The 15,452-nt window shown below is 42.7% G+C and overlaps 1 protein-coding gene across 1 annotated transcript in view; it reads right to left on the reverse strand.

Annotated features, from left to right (window-relative positions):
* The window catches only part of TCF20 (transcription factor 20 (AR1)), a 45,761-nt gene that overhangs the window by 29,526 nt on the left and 783 nt on the right, over window positions 1–15,452 (reverse strand). Inside the window, exon 2 of the mRNA XM_009322063.1 lies at window positions 10,563–15,452. This exon is cut by the window's right edge and continues 10 nt beyond it. Within this exon, the coding sequence (XP_009320338.1) occupies window positions 10,563–15,452 (4,890 nt within the window). The remainder of the gene's footprint in view (window positions 1–10,562) is intronic.

The following is a 15,452-nucleotide window of genomic DNA, read 5'->3' on the forward strand; positions in this document are numbered from 1 at the left end:
ACACACTCTGAAAAATGAGGTTTAGTTGTAGCAAGGAGTGGGATAAGACTATGAAAACCAGCATTACTGTAAGAGCAACTCAGAACTTCAAATGGCCCTTTGAGGAAGACGACTATTTTTGGTAACTCCCTACATAAGGGCTAATCCACAGCCAGTCTCTGTGCCCTATGTCCAGGCTGTGCTGTTTTGGCCATTTGCTCCATTTCCCACTCCTATCTCCCCTCCTGGCTCAACACTGCAGCAGGAACGAGCTATCGAGGGCAACTAACATCAGAATTCCCATCCCCATATTCCCCAAACAACTTTGTGCCCACATCTCCAGCTATGTTCCTTCTCAACATGGCTCAAGCCACTTATGCTCGCCCATAGCTTTAGCAATACAAGACTGCTGTTAAATGCTAATTGCTTACTAATGAAAACTAATCATCATGCAATTAAACTTTAATCACTAAGCAGCTGGCTGAGATTCAATTCATAACAATGAAGATTCATTAATAACTTTTTTCCAAAGTGCTCTATCCATGAAGACTATCCTGTACTTCACACAGAGTCCAGCTAAGTGTATGAAATTGTTTGAAAAGTATTTCCTCTGCCAAGAAAGAAAAAAAAATTACCCCAGGCACAACACTGTAAGAGTAGCATAGCTTAGATTAGCTGAAAAGGATGGTTTTAAGATTCAGGGAACCCAAACTCTGTTCCTAGCTTCTTCCATAACCTCAGGCAAAACGCACAGCACAGACAGAACCTCTTTTCTCCAATTCTTGTATCTGCAGAGTAACATTCTTCAAGGCAAAAAACTGAGTTTTAATTTTGCTGTAGTTTCTAAAATTATTACATGAATACTCATCATACTTCAGTTTTATTTTTACTCATCTTTCTAAATCTAGGGAAATTAATCTAACCTCTTTCAGAACATATTTCTCTAATTAAAAAAGAGATATTGGGGTTATATAACTAGGTTTATAATGGGCAGACAGATGAACATTTACTTTTGAAAAAAAAAAGTTTAAAAACTGCTTTCTATATTGTATTTTTTAAAAAAATCTCACACCACCATCAGTAAGTGTCTCAGTTTTGCCTGCACCATTCCTGCCCGAGTCTGGCTACTGCACAAAGCACTATGCTTACATAGCTTTTTATGAACTTGGTTTGCATTGCAGCATTTGAAGAGCTTTCCTTTATTATGAATAATAAATGGTAGAACATTAGTATAGTTTTAGCATTATTTTTGCTTATTCAGTGACCAAAGGATTCAGGATAATGATTTTAAAAATAAAATGGAGAAGCTGTAATTTTTTTTATTTAAAAAGTCTTACAAAAGATAGAATGTAATTCTAATAATCCATACAATATTACAGAAGGTCATGAATTCTTACCTCCAGGAATTAACCTCTTATCAAACTGAATGAGCAAAGATAGATTAAGAAGTAATATTTTTTTCAAAATCAGGGAAAATATTTAGGGTTTGCATTTTTTGCCTAGTTGTAATCAAATATAGGCCATTTTAAACACAGAGGCGTGGAGCAGAATCAACTTCCGAAGTTCTTGAATGTCCTTCAACACTTATTTGTTAGTAGCATTCTTCTAATGAAGGGGATACAGCTCAAGTGACAACCATCTGGAATTAGTCTAAGTTAAAATAAGTTCAGTTTAAGTTAACAAAACAAAACACAAACAGCGCAACAACCCTCTTCCCCAATTTGGGGGAATCTTAACAACCTTTTTGCCAGCACAGCTTAAAAAGATTCAAGCTAAAATAACAGATAAATGGATTTGTATTCACTCGCTACTGAGAATTTAGCAAGAGTTTGGCATCTCTACAGTAACAGGCAACTTAAACCTTACAAAAAGGATTGTGTGAGCTTGTGGATAGCCAGACAAAAAGCTCTAAAGCTTTGTTTAGAAGTCTCCTGCACAGAGAAGGCCCCACTCACATTTGGAAGTGCCTCTTAGAAATTAAAGTCACTTAAATGTATTTTTAAATGAAAATTGTACATAGATTTCGAGGATCCCTGATGCTTTATAGAAAGGCCACAACTGTGGAATGAGCAAGCTCCTCCTTTTTACATACAAGTTTCCAGTGCTCCTGGCTACAACTAATGTAAGTGGTTAAACATCCTATTCTTTCCCAACAGTCTATTGTCAGTACATCTATTTTCTGCTTTCCTCACTCCACATGCTAGACAAACAGTAAAATATAAAACCACATGCAAGCACAGACATAATGCCCATACTTCAGGATAAGCTAATGGCAAAGGAGTCTACTAATAAAGATGCACAGAAACGACTTCCCTGCCTACCCTTCATCTTCTCTTTGCCCCATACAAAAGCTCAATACTGGAGAAGTCTTTCCTCTTTTCCCAGTACCATCTTTAAGTTTGAGACCTCAACTAAACTGTACTTCCTGCCATCTACAATCCATGATCACCAACATGCTGCACCAGTTTTACCTGATTTCTACTCACAGTAAAGCCAAGGAAAGCCAGCTTCATTTCACAAATGTAATTAATGGCTTCCAATCACTCAAGATATTGAAATATATACATCAGAAATGTAGATGTGGATTCTATCTGCTCACCTCTTCGGCATTTGAGGCTTGTGATACCAATATACAGAGCTGCTGTGAGCTATAAAGTGCTGTAGCACTAGACATTCACACTTCTAGGTCCCTGCCAGAGGAAGGCAATGAACTGAGAATCAACAGGGGCTCCTACCAGGTTCTCATCTCTGTGGCGGCACACTCTTACAGACCAGGAGTCATGACAACACAGAGAGTTTCAGTAGCGCAGCAGATGGCAATGCCTTTCTGAGAAAACCGAATCTGAACTTCATTATTCAGCCTGTCTTTCAGAATTTCTTCTCCACCCGAAGTTTCATGCTTCCTTATTTTTGTAACACTGCTGAAGAATATTAAAGACACTGCCATTTCCTGAGGAATGAAAACGAATGTTAAACTAATTGTACTAAGGACTGTCTTCAAGAAAGAAAGAGCACATTTCCAGCTCAGGCAACTAGGTGTTTAGACACAGTCCGTCAGTGAAAACCAAGAACTCAACCACTTTAAGGGTAATTGTAGAAGATGCCTCGAGATTCAGTGGCACTCCTCACTTGAGCACTTAAAGCATACTAAAAGCTGTTGCCAGAGATAAAAATAAGCAGACAATGTTCTCTACACACCCTTTTTTCAACCACTGCTAACAGGCTGTTTTTAAATTTGTTAGTTTCCCTTTCCCCACAGTGAAAAATTAACAAGCTCCAGTGTCACTTCTTCCTACTCTGGAAATTTCTCCCTACTATTACAGGTATGGATGTAAGAAACACAGGTTTTCCTTCCTGTGTTTGTCAGGCATGTGGTCTTTGAAGCAGCAGATTATTATTTCAGCTGAACCCTGACCTGATGCAGAACTTCACTTGAGGGGCTTTTTGGAGGGGAAAAAAAACAAAAGGAAAAAAAAAGGAAGAGTGTCAGGTTCTGCACATTTTTCTTCTCTAAAAAGAAGGATAATGAATAAAAGGTGAGCATTCATCTCCCAACACTTAGAAACAGTAGCACTGTGGACCTAAAACACTTTCACATGGTGGCATCACCTGGGCACAATTTTGTGTTATGGCTAACTTGATCTAATGGTTATAATTACCAGTGGAAAGGGCCCTCCCTATCAGAGACAGCAAACGTGGTTCAGAGTAAGCGGATTCAGATGGCTGATCTGGCACAAAGATCCCCCACTCCAAGCCAGTCTTCTGATGGATTAGCTAGCTAAAAATCAACCCCCTGTGCAAATGCACAGTTGGTAAATCTAGCACAAGGGAAATAGTGGGAGCAAGCAGCTTGCAAAGAGGATAAAGTAGGATCACCCCTCCTGTTAGCAACTCACTCCTAGCCTGGCTTAGGGATAACAAAGCACACCTGTGCCAAATGAGACATTCAGAATAAACTGACACCCTTCAGACTCATGGTGATACACTACTCAGGTTTCTGGGGCTAGAAACTGTTTTGCTTTGTTTTGCCAGAGGTAGCTAACCTTCCACAATTTTCTCAGTTCATACTGATTCCCTAGCTTAGGCATTTGATTAGCCACACAGTTAGGAACCTTTTAAAAGCAATTACTTACAGCGTGTAGGAGCGTTTTTGTTAGGCTTTGATTTCCCAAATCTGGGCATATAAATAGCTTAATTCCTAGTGATCCCTCTAGGCACCTTTCTTTACCCAATTTACAGCTAGGGTCCAGAATGGTAGAGGTAAACAAAAGAAAATGGTTCTAAGAAAGCAACAGAGTAAACAAAATATTATAGATAGGCAATCCTTATTTCCTCTATGGTACCGATTTCCACAGATAAGACACTCTGGGAGATCAACTAGCAGGAGTCTTAAGTGGTCAAGGACAACTTTTCTGTGCGAAACCAGATGTTATTCTCCGTGAAATCTGGATAGCATATGTAAACCTACCTCCAGCCCTACAAACTAACAAAGGCACACTCAACATGAGCCAGGAGGCTGCCACTGCCCAACAGTAATGAAAAATTCAAATATCTAATATCAATTTGCAAAGAAAGAGACATGCATTTAGGTTCTGAATGCCTGTGAGCCCATATGTGGTTTTTAAGAACTTTCTCCAATGTCAGTCTGACCTTCTGAACAGGCTTGTTAACAGTCCTAAAGCGGGTAGATTTACTCTTCAGGTAAGCAGCAGGCTTTGAAAGATAATCCATGGAGAGTCGGACAGACAAAATTCCAGATTGGTGAGAGAAAGCCCAGTATCTCCTTCCATTATACTGTAGGTGATGGGCAGATTTTACCCTTCACTGCTTGTTACTCTGAAGTTCTCCTGACTGAAACCCAAGATGATCCTTTCATTAAGAAGCAACAAAGGAAACAGGTTCCAAGGACTTCTTTCCATGTATAAGGATTAAAAGATTTCTTAAGCTGGGAATGAAGCAGAGATTGATGAGAAAAGCATTAAATTCTTTAGACCTTTTAAAAGAGATCTTTAAAAGGGGGATATAAACAAGCTTTCCTTTCACAGAGCACTGTCAGCAGAAACAAGAGCTAGATTTACCTTCAGCAAGGTCAATTCTGATGGCGGAGCCGGGGGGACGACGACACACAAGACACGGGGATGGACGGCCCCAGAAGTAATACCTGTGGCTAGGCCAGAGCCTCTGCCTTGGAAAAAAAGTGTGTTATAAAAAAATTTCCAAGAAACAGCATACCACCTCCTAGTGAACAGCTTTTTAGAAAACAATAGTAGAACTATCTTCTCAGATTCTACAACTCAACCTAACACAAAGAATGTTCTCTGCATTGTTCTTCTCTTCACTTACAGCTTCTGAAATTTAATACTGAGAAGAAAGACCATCAATTCTTTTGACCATTAAATCTGCTGACAACTACCAAAGTGACTTCATAATTTTGCCAGTTTCAAAGGTAACAAAGATTTCATCTTGCATGAAAATGAGTTTCTTATGAATAGGAAAACAATGAGAAGATAAACTAGTAGGAAACTGTTTCCTTAAATTTATAGCAAACTGCATGAACTGTTAGCTCTCCAAATCTATAAATGCAAAGAAGTGGTTGACATGACTGTAAGAAGACAGACCAAAAAATTTCCAGAGGAAGAGTATGGATATACTTTCAAGCCTGCTGCAGGAATACCTGCTTTAAGATTCCTAGTATCGTAAGGCAAGGATCGTATGTCAAATCACTTATAATCTGCTTTACCTAGTCTAAAAACATGGTCACCTTCAATATTTGAAAGAAAGCATTCTATAGGCAACACGATCATCCAGCACTAGGGAGACGGCATTTTTTCAGTTCAAGATTTCATTAGCCAAAATGAAATCGGAACCAAAAACGTCCAACTGCAAGAAGCACCCTTACTATGGTTTAACAAGCAGTTTAAGAGAGAAAGACAGACTACTTGGCAGGTATGTCCACCTGCTGGGGTAGGTACTTTGAACCTCAAAATAAGGAGAAGGATTAAGTCATTCTGCATCTGAAGCAGCCCAATTCATCTGATCAGCTATTCACATGCTTAGAACCAAGAAGCCCTCTAGAATGGCCAGAGCAAGAGGAACACCTTTTTGCCTTCAAGAAAGGCAGATTCTAGCACTTTGGAAACCAGCTAGATTGCCGCTTAGCCGATAATACATTCACACCATTTTCAGTCTAGGGTGAAATCAGACTTTAAGGAAAGCTCAAAGCTCAGGAGAGTCACTTCACAGTTTGATAAACCTTTTTAAGATAATACCTTCTCATCTCAAATTCTTCTAGAGCATCTGGTGCAAGTTGATCTTTGAGCAACCTCACATACGTTCTAAGCCTTTTGTGAGATTGACTATGGGGCTGTTGTCAAACAACTTCAGTAAGACACAGACATTTATTCATATAAGGAACAGAAAACTTAACATAGCAAGAAAAATGCTTCAGATTCTTTGCTGATTCTGGAAGGCAAATGAGAAACAGAGGTGTTGGGGGGTGGGAGGTGGGGTGGGTGGGAATCTATAATAAGCTTCCATGTGAGAAAAAACAGGTAAATTGGTGTGAGGAGAAGAAATGCAGGGCAGGTTACTTATGCCACTACCTCTACATTATGGTTCGATGGTTTACGGCCTTTGACTAGAAGTTTAAGTTTCTTATTTCTATACTAGGATTCTGCCTAAGCAACAATAGAGCCAGATCTCTAAAGAAAATATTTCAACTCACTTAACGGTATGGATTCAGTTTAAATTTGGTGCGCATTTTCCCTTTGTGGGTATTACAAACAGTTTACACAGATTTTGAATTATGGCAGTATTTCATTTGCACAGAATGCATTACATACATGAATTATTCACTTCCAGGCTCATGACCCTTCATATGCCATAAACTAATGTCTCTCCTTACCCCAGACCAAATTTAAGACCTAGATTCCTGTATGCTTGTGCACACATCTGTCTACTCTCACCTGCTAGCAAGCAGCTACATGGTTTGCACATCTGCTTTTCCAGGACACTAACACTGATGAACTGCATGTCAGAAGGAACAAAAAGAAAATGCACTTGCAGAGCAAGGAAGAGGTAAAGAAAGAGCATACACAATGAGCATAGTAAAATCAGCTGTCTGAGCCAGGCGGCTATCCTCAGGCAGCAGGGCAAAAGAGTCTAGTTCAGCAGAGCCTTTCCACTGCCTGGGGATGGCTTCTGGCAGGTACACCTCTGAATACCCTGACTGCCATCTTCGTGCTGCACGTAACCCTCTCCTAACTGAAGAGGGAAGGATATACTGCTTCCAGAGAAGAATACAGCACTACAATTTGCTACAATAGGATAAAAAGGTTAAGGAAAAAATAATGCTAGGAGAAAACCTATTCCATTATTTGTGACAGAGGTGAAAGAGAAAGATGGATTACTCTTATGGACGTAATGCAGAACAGCCCAACATTCAGCTAGGACACCTCTTACCGTGTTTGTATAAGACATAACAAAACAAAGCACACAAGAAAATGGTCCCTGCCTCTGAAAGTTCAGAGTCTTATAACTAGATTAAAAACGGACCCAGACAGAACAGTGGAGAGCACTGAAAGGCTACATATTACTTCTCATACACAGAAAGTAAGCAGTATTTCTTACAGCCTTAAATAGGAAGGATTAGGAAGAAATAATTTTAAAAGCAAACGAGAAGACTGTGAATCTGAGTGACAAGAAAATCAGAACAAGACGGCAGACGATGGATTAAGGATGATGTAGATTAAAAGCCACATTTTGAAGTAAGAGTCTGAGAATTCACCATGAATTCAAGAACAATTTTTAACTTTGTGGCAGAAGAACGTGAACCTGGAGCAAAAAGGAAGCTCTACAAGACATTGGAAAAAAGTGACTGGCATGGTATTCCAGGATAAAGGGAAGGAAAGCATAAGCAGCACTTCAGTGAACCCCACACAAAAAGCTGGGAGTAATGAACAACAGCCTCTGCAAAAAATAGTGGAAAGAAAGGAGGTAATCAAAAGAGGACACAGACGAGAAACAATGGAGGAACAACACTTCCAAGAGCAGCACAGCTGATAGTGACAAATGTAGCTGACAGGGAGAGGAAAGTGAAGTACTGGATCTGAACCTTAGCTAGGAAGAGATCACCATAAACACTCATAACAATTGTAGTAGAGCACAACTGAAGCGACAGTGGAGGATAAGAGCCCCAGACAATGCACTCAAAGAATTCTGACATGAAAAAAGGGAAAGGAAATTAAGAGGTAGTTGCAAAGGCAAAAGAGGCCACAGGCATTTTGTACACTTTAAAAAAAAAAAAAAAAAAAGGGAAACACCCTAGGCTGCGTAGATTACAGTTGATAAGCAAAATACTTCTACGTCTAATGCCCCTTTTTAAAAACAAGTATTAAATTGAAGGCTCATATCAATTGCTGGAGTGGCTAAGAGTAGACTGCACGTGTTTCCAGCTTGTTGAGTAGCATTCAGTTGCCAATTCCAGAATGTCAGATCTATGGACAAGTATATATCTCTTATACATCTGCTGTAGAAACATGAATTTTAGTATGTGCTTTTTGTCAGGCAGGCTTATAAGTGATGGTGTATACATGTCTACAGGTACGAGGGAAAAGAAAACCTAGGAGTTGAGCAAGTGATTAAAGGAAAGAGGTAGAGAGAAAAGGACACCAGGTTCAAGGGAGGTAAGGAGATGTTCTTGTACCGTGCCATAAGGGCAGATGAAAGGGTTAAGAAGATGAGAAAAAAAAAAAAATCTATTTGTGACAAGGAGATGATCATAATGGTTGGAAGAAAGTGATAAAGGGTAGACCAAAGTGTGTTCAGTCAGAAAGTCATCAAGATCCCATGCAGAGAAAGAACTAGACGTCAAACAACATGCAAAACCCATATAAAAATGTTGTGGATAACGGGCTACTATTTGTCAAGTTTGATTAGAGCCTATCAGCACAGCATGTTTCTGCTGGGCATACCCCCTTTGCAGGTACAGGAACACAAAAAGGATTGCTGGAGGACAACTCAAGTGGTTCAAGAACTTGCAGAAGGCATTTGCTATTGGGAGAACAAGGATCATAAATGAAAGACACACCCTGAAAACAGGAAAAAGTGAAAATCAGGCCAGAGCAATCCAAATTCAAAATACTGGTGAACTACAAGACATATGAAAACATGGCCACATTGCGAGTAGAATCCAAAACAGTGGTGGAGATCCCGAAAGAAACCTTGCAATTATCAGAGATAAGAAATTCAGCAGTTGCATCAGAATAAGCATGCAGGCACGGCTCGATGAAAACCAAATGAAATTAACTGACTTTGTTTAATGAGAGGCTAGAAACAAGAATGCAGGCCAAATCAAGTTAGGGCAAAGAAGCATGTAATTACTGTCAAAGAACAGTTAGCAAAAATGCAGAACAAGCCAGGAATCAAACCTGAAGAGAAAAGCTCACGGGGAAGAAATGAGCACACTGTGTGTAACAATACTGAGCGAAGACAAGATAAAAACTGGATCCCAACGCTGTTTAGAAAAGGAAGAATCTGAAGGCAACAGGAAAAAGTAGTGTAGTGCCTCTTTCATGGTCTGGCCCAGGACAGAAAGCATAATGCAAAAGGTAACCATAAATAAAGGGATGCAGCATACCGACGATGGCAAAGCAAGCCACGTAACTGTGGTTTTAAAGTGCCAGCTTATGTCTCAGAAAATCAAGAATAGCGAGTGTCTCCATCCACAGCCAGGTGGTTGTGAATAAATTCTCCCTTTGTCCCTGCTTAAATTTTACATATTTCTTCTCATTCACTGTATACTCGCACTTTGGAGAAAGTAAATTATAATTATGATCTGTGGTAAAATTCATATTGAATTCATCAATAGTAAACCCATCCACATTTCACTTAAAGCTTACACACCTCTGTGTGATTCTACTTTACCCACCTTATTTTATAAGGACTGCAAATTTTCCTACAGTTGTGTAATATGTATTACAGTCACAGAATAACTTAGGTTGGAAGGGACCCTTGCTTGAAAGCAGAGCCAACTTTGAAGCTAGATCCAACTTCAGAAGTAAAGTGGGTTGCTTAGGGCCTTGCCCAGTCCCATTTGTGCATCTCCAAGAACAGATATTCCACAGCTTCTCTGTCGTTCCCCCTCCCTCAATCCAATATTTGACCACCCCACTGTGAAATTTTTTGCCTAATATTGAATTGGAATTTTCTGTGTTGCAATTTCTGTCTGCTGCCACTTGTCCTTTCACTGTATGACTCCAAGAAGAGCCCTAGAGAATATTGAATACCTAATAGGATAAAATAAGGAGGAGAAAAAAGATCATTGTAGTCATGAGAAAGCCTTTGGACATCCAGAACTTTTAGTAGGTAATGAGCATCCAGCTTTTTGATGCCTGAAAAATGTCTGATCAGGTGTGGCAGAGATCTGAACGAGGCCATCAAAAGGGCATCACTAGAGATTTATTTAAGATGAAAGATGATCGCTTAAGACGTGAGATAAGAACAAGGAAAAAAATGGTATTACAAATGGTATACATATTGCAAATGAAAACAAATCATTTTGTATAGCAAGGTTAGGTACTCACCATCTCTCTTGCAATCTCCACAGCTTCCTGCAGCCCATAGAGCCTGCCACAGACCAGGTAGATCCCATTGGCCCAGAGAATACAACCCTCATGGACCCAAAATTCATTGCTGTCAAGAGGTAGTTCAGGAATTTGTAACTCCAGCTCAGTGCCACCTTCTGAAGTGGGCATAGAGGGTTTTGAGTCCAAAGGAGTCTTTTCACCACCACTGCCACCGTCAGTGGTTGCTTTTTTACAAGAAGCTCCCCTTGAAAGTGACCGAGAGGCTCCACTACAGTCCTCCGAGCGGTGCCGTCTCTTAAAGCGGGGATGAGCAGCTAGGCTTCTTTGTTCCTTCTGTTGTTGCTGTTCCTCCTCCTCTTCCGTATCTGTCTTGGAACCATTAGAAGCACTTTTGTGACGTACCTTGACCTTGCTCTGCATTTCTGTGGCCCTCTTTGGAGGTGGGTTCTTGGGCAAGGTGGCTGCGTAATCCTGGGGGTAGAAAGGACCAAAGAGGTCACCCATGTTACGATAGCTGGCCCATTTGCCACACAGGCAGCAAACCAGATGCCCTAAGACAGAAGACTCTGTTACTACAGGGCCCTGCAGCATGAAAGTTGAGGTGGGCAGCACTTTGCTCTCCACATTGCTAGGAGGGGGTGTTGAAGACCTCTGTCCTTTCCGACCCCTCACCAATTTGTTCTGCTCCTCTTCCTCCGCATTAATGATTGTGCACACAGCGCCTAATTCACACTTGTTTACCACATGAATATAAGGGAAAAAGGACTTATTCTTGGAGTCAGTTTTATCTACAGACTGGGTAGCATATTTAAGCTTGATCTCTGGTTCTTGAGGCTCCACAATCGGAGCAGCCCGTCTAGGCTTCCGCTTCCGTGGCTGTGCTGCAGGTTTTCGCCTCTCCCTCCTTTGCCTCTTCGGTTTTGGCTCACCACCACCTACCCCTTCTGAAGACTGTGAAGGTACTGGTGGGGGTGGTGGCGGTGGTGGCAGCTGCTGCTGCTGCTGCTGTTGCTGCTGCTGCTGCTTCTTCTGCTTGTTCACACTCCCAATTGGCCTCCCCTTTTTCTTTCCAGAGGGAAAATATCCCTTTGGAGGGAAACCATCTGGCTTAGGTGAAATGTTTGTCACATCTCCATCTTTTTCCTCAGACTTCGGATTTGGTTCAGAAGTAAACACACTGGAAGGGGAAATTGTTTTAGAGTCAGAAAAGGTCAGAGTTCCAGCTCCGCTTACAGATCCATCAGACCTTCCCTGACCACCTGACTTCTGAGAAGGTGGCGGTGCTGCACTGGATCCTGCTCCTTCTTTACCAACACTGGCAGTTTCAGGGACCTCTTTCTTGGTTTTATCATCCTCACTGCTTTGCCACTCTTCTGAAGATCTTGGAAGAGTTATTTCACCAGTTGTATCCTGGCTTGCTGGCCCCACTTGATCCAACATCTCTCCTTTTCTCTTCTCAGCCTCTGGTCCATGTCCAGCCACATTTCCTCCTTCAGGTCCACTCTTAAGGGACAAGATGTCATCAAGAGTGACAGTATCTGCACCAGTTTCAGCACTGTTGGTAGAAACACTTCTCCTAATATTGGGAGATGTAATTTTTTGAACAATAGCTTCCAGTTTTAATCCTCGCCCCTTTCTTGGGGGCAATATTTTGGTCTTAGCCGGGTTTGTGAGGGAAACAGCAGGGCAGTTCCTATTATCAGGACTTGGCAGGTCCTTGAAGGAATCTCCCTTTGCAACTGACTTGCCAACATCTTGGCTTTGAGATGAATGAGCATAGGAGTTGTATGTTTTATCAGCTCCTTCTTTTGCTGAAGTCATCAGTCGCCCTTTATCTTCACTGCCACTATTCTTCATATCCTGTGGCTGTCTTTTGGTAGGGATAGGCGAGATGAAAGAACGGACTCTCCTCCTCATAATTAATGGATTTTGAGGAGACTGGTCGTCCTGGCCAGGGAGCCTGAGCATGGCATTACTAGGCTTGGGCAAATCTGTAGATTCCTCCCGTCGATGCCCATCGCTTTCTTGAGGGCAAAATCTTTTTTGGTTGGCTGCTCCAAGAGGGCCACTGCTTTTGGCAGGAGAAGTTTGCCGAGAGAGATCCCAACCAGATTCGTGATGCTGCAACTTCTGGTTGCCGTGTTTCAGTTCGGTGCATTTGCTCTGAGTACTGTCACTCCCCATAACGCAGCGCCCAGATTCCTGGCTTCCAGTATCGTGGTAAGAGCTACCTTGAAGGTACATCATTCCATCCTTGTCATTTTTTAAGGGACTCCTTACTCTTTCCAGAAACTGCTGTTGTCTAGGGCTCTTCCTTGCTCCTTCCTGCCTGTGCTGAGCTGCAGCAATCACACCCTGAGCAGTGCTGCTTGCCCAATCTTTGTATTCTTCTTGCTGTTGCTGGTATATCTGTCTCTTGTAATGATACTGGGAATTTAAACTCTGGTTAGGGTCACCGAAAGCATGAGGCCTAGCATTTGTGTGATATGCTGAAGCCAAAGACGGGCCTTCTGAATTCTGAGGGTAAGCAGAATGCAAGGAACCCCTGTTAACTCTTTCAGATAGTGTCATGTGTGGGTTCATGTGATGCAGATCTGTCCCTGGGCCTCTGCTTCTGCCTGGTGACATTTTCAGCTTATCAGCAAGATCCTGAAATTGAGAAGGTGATTTACCCCTGCTGCTTCCAGTTCTGCCAGGTGCTCGTCTCATCTGTGTCGATCTGCTGTCCTGCTGGGGAATGTAGTCTGGAGCAGCATCGGAGACTGCAGCTCCAGGGCTAGCATTGCCTCTGAAAGATTCATGTTTGATGCCAGCAGGATGACAATGGTCTCCTGTTTTTTTATTATTGAGACTAGCTGAGCTCTTTGACTGTTCAAAATCTTCTTCTTTTATTTGCCCACTGTGAGCTTTCATCTTTGTTTCCATGGATACTAAACCACCAGGGAGTATTACTGACTGGCTCAAGCCAGGGGCAAGACGTTCACTCCTTCCACTTCTGGCCTCAGGACCCATGTGCCCCATTGGGTGAGGGCCGGGATCTCTGACAAGTTGCCTTAATGGAGATATGTCACAGATCACTGATCTCCTCTCTGAGAGCGCTCCCCCTTCATGGGCAGAAGACTGAGACTCCACATCAAACTTTCTAGCAATAGGGTAATCAGCTAGATTTATCTGCTTCATGTCAGGAGCTGCACTGCTAGACTTCCTATCCCAGGGACCCCAGTGAGGGCCTTCCAGGAGAGACCCCATGCTTTTATTTAAGAGGCCTCTATTGGTCAATTCATTGGTTTGACTAATTAAGATATTGGGCCTCATGGCTCCCTCCAAACTCCCTGCCATCCCAGAATGCTCCTGTGCATTCCTAGAATACCTTCTGTCTGGATGATGGTGGTACCCCTGTAAGACCTCCTGTAGGAGGCTAGGAAACTTCTCATTCCGGCCTTTGCGCTCACTGTGCCCCGGAAAATCCCCTTTTTCTTGACCAGAAGGATACTGTGGAAAGCCACCAATATTTCTCTGTATACCAGCTGCTATATTATCCTTGTAACTGTATCTTAAACTGCCAGGAGATTTGGAAGGTTCTGTTCTTGCAGGAAAATTTGGCCCAACAACTGCATGACCAGGCTGGCTGTTCCCCTCTCCATTATGGTTAGTGTTATCTCCGCTTTTGCTCCCTTTACTTCCTCCTTGAGTTTCTGGCTGCATCCCTGCATGCCCAGCTTCTTTCGCTCCACTAGCACTAGCTGGTGCCTGAGTGGCTGCGGAAGCATCATCTTGTGCAGGTTTATCTTGTCCACCTGACTTTTCTACTCTTCCTGTCATGGCTTCCCGGGAGACAATCACCCCAACTGCCTTTTCATTCACTTTTGGAGCATTTTCCACAGCCACCACAGCTTCCTTCCCATCAGGGGAGGCCACATCTTCCCTAGCTGCAGGGCTGCTGCTGAGTTTTGATGGCTCATTCTGAGAGCCTTGTGCTGGTGAGGAGTTGGATCTCTCTAAGTTACCCCCTTTGTAAGTGGTGTCTGAACTGGTGCTCTGGCCACTCAGCTGTCTCACCCTTTCCCCATGATCCTCTGAACTACTGGAACAGCCACCATCAAGGGACTCTGCCAGGGGAGACTTGAGTTGCTCCTCTGCCTGGGAGGAGCCTTCTGAGTTGGTACAGCTGTCGGCCTTCTTTGAAGAGGATGACCTTTTGGAACTTTTTTTCTGAGGTGCCAAGGCATCCGAGAGCAACATGTGCTGGACTGTGTTGGGCAGATTGGCCACTTGAGAACTTAGAGCACTCAGGCTGCTCAGCCCTGGATCTGTGAGCCTTTTTTCTTGCAGTCCTTCCAGCCCAAATCCCTTGAATCCCCCTGCATGAGCATTGGGGCTTGGCATCATAGATGGTGTAGGACTAAGCTGAGGCATCATCTGCAGGATTCGGTTTCTAGAACCCATGGACATGTTGCCTTGCCCACATTGGAGATTTTCTCCACCTGGCATGAGTGGAGAAGGGGTAGAGCTGCAGCTTGGAGACTGAACCACAGATGCAGCAGGAGACGGATTAGAGATTGGACTGAAGTTTTGGTGGAACTGCATTGGTGACCTTACAGGAACTTCAGTCTGGCTGTACTGTCCCACTTGACTTTGAAGAGAGAGTTTGGTGGCAGCATTTGAATACTGCATTACGTGCTGAGGTGGGTGCTGTTGCTGCTGCCCCTGCTGCCCGCTTTGGGGCAGCTTAGACTGCTCAAAGCTTTTCATTGGTTGAGTCTGAAAGCTGTAGTTTGACTGTGTCCCATATGCCTGTGCATTGGAACCCACAGCATGGCCTTCATACTGCGACCCAGAATTCACGCTGTAGCTTCCATCATAATTCTGTCCTGACTGGCCAAAACG

This window comes from Pygoscelis adeliae, unplaced genomic scaffold, assembly GCF_000699105.1.
Source record: "Pygoscelis adeliae isolate BGI_AS28 unplaced genomic scaffold, ASM69910v1 Scaffold60, whole genome shotgun sequence".
In the NCBI taxonomy this organism is placed as follows: Eukaryota; Metazoa; Chordata; class Aves; order Sphenisciformes; family Spheniscidae; genus Pygoscelis; species Pygoscelis adeliae.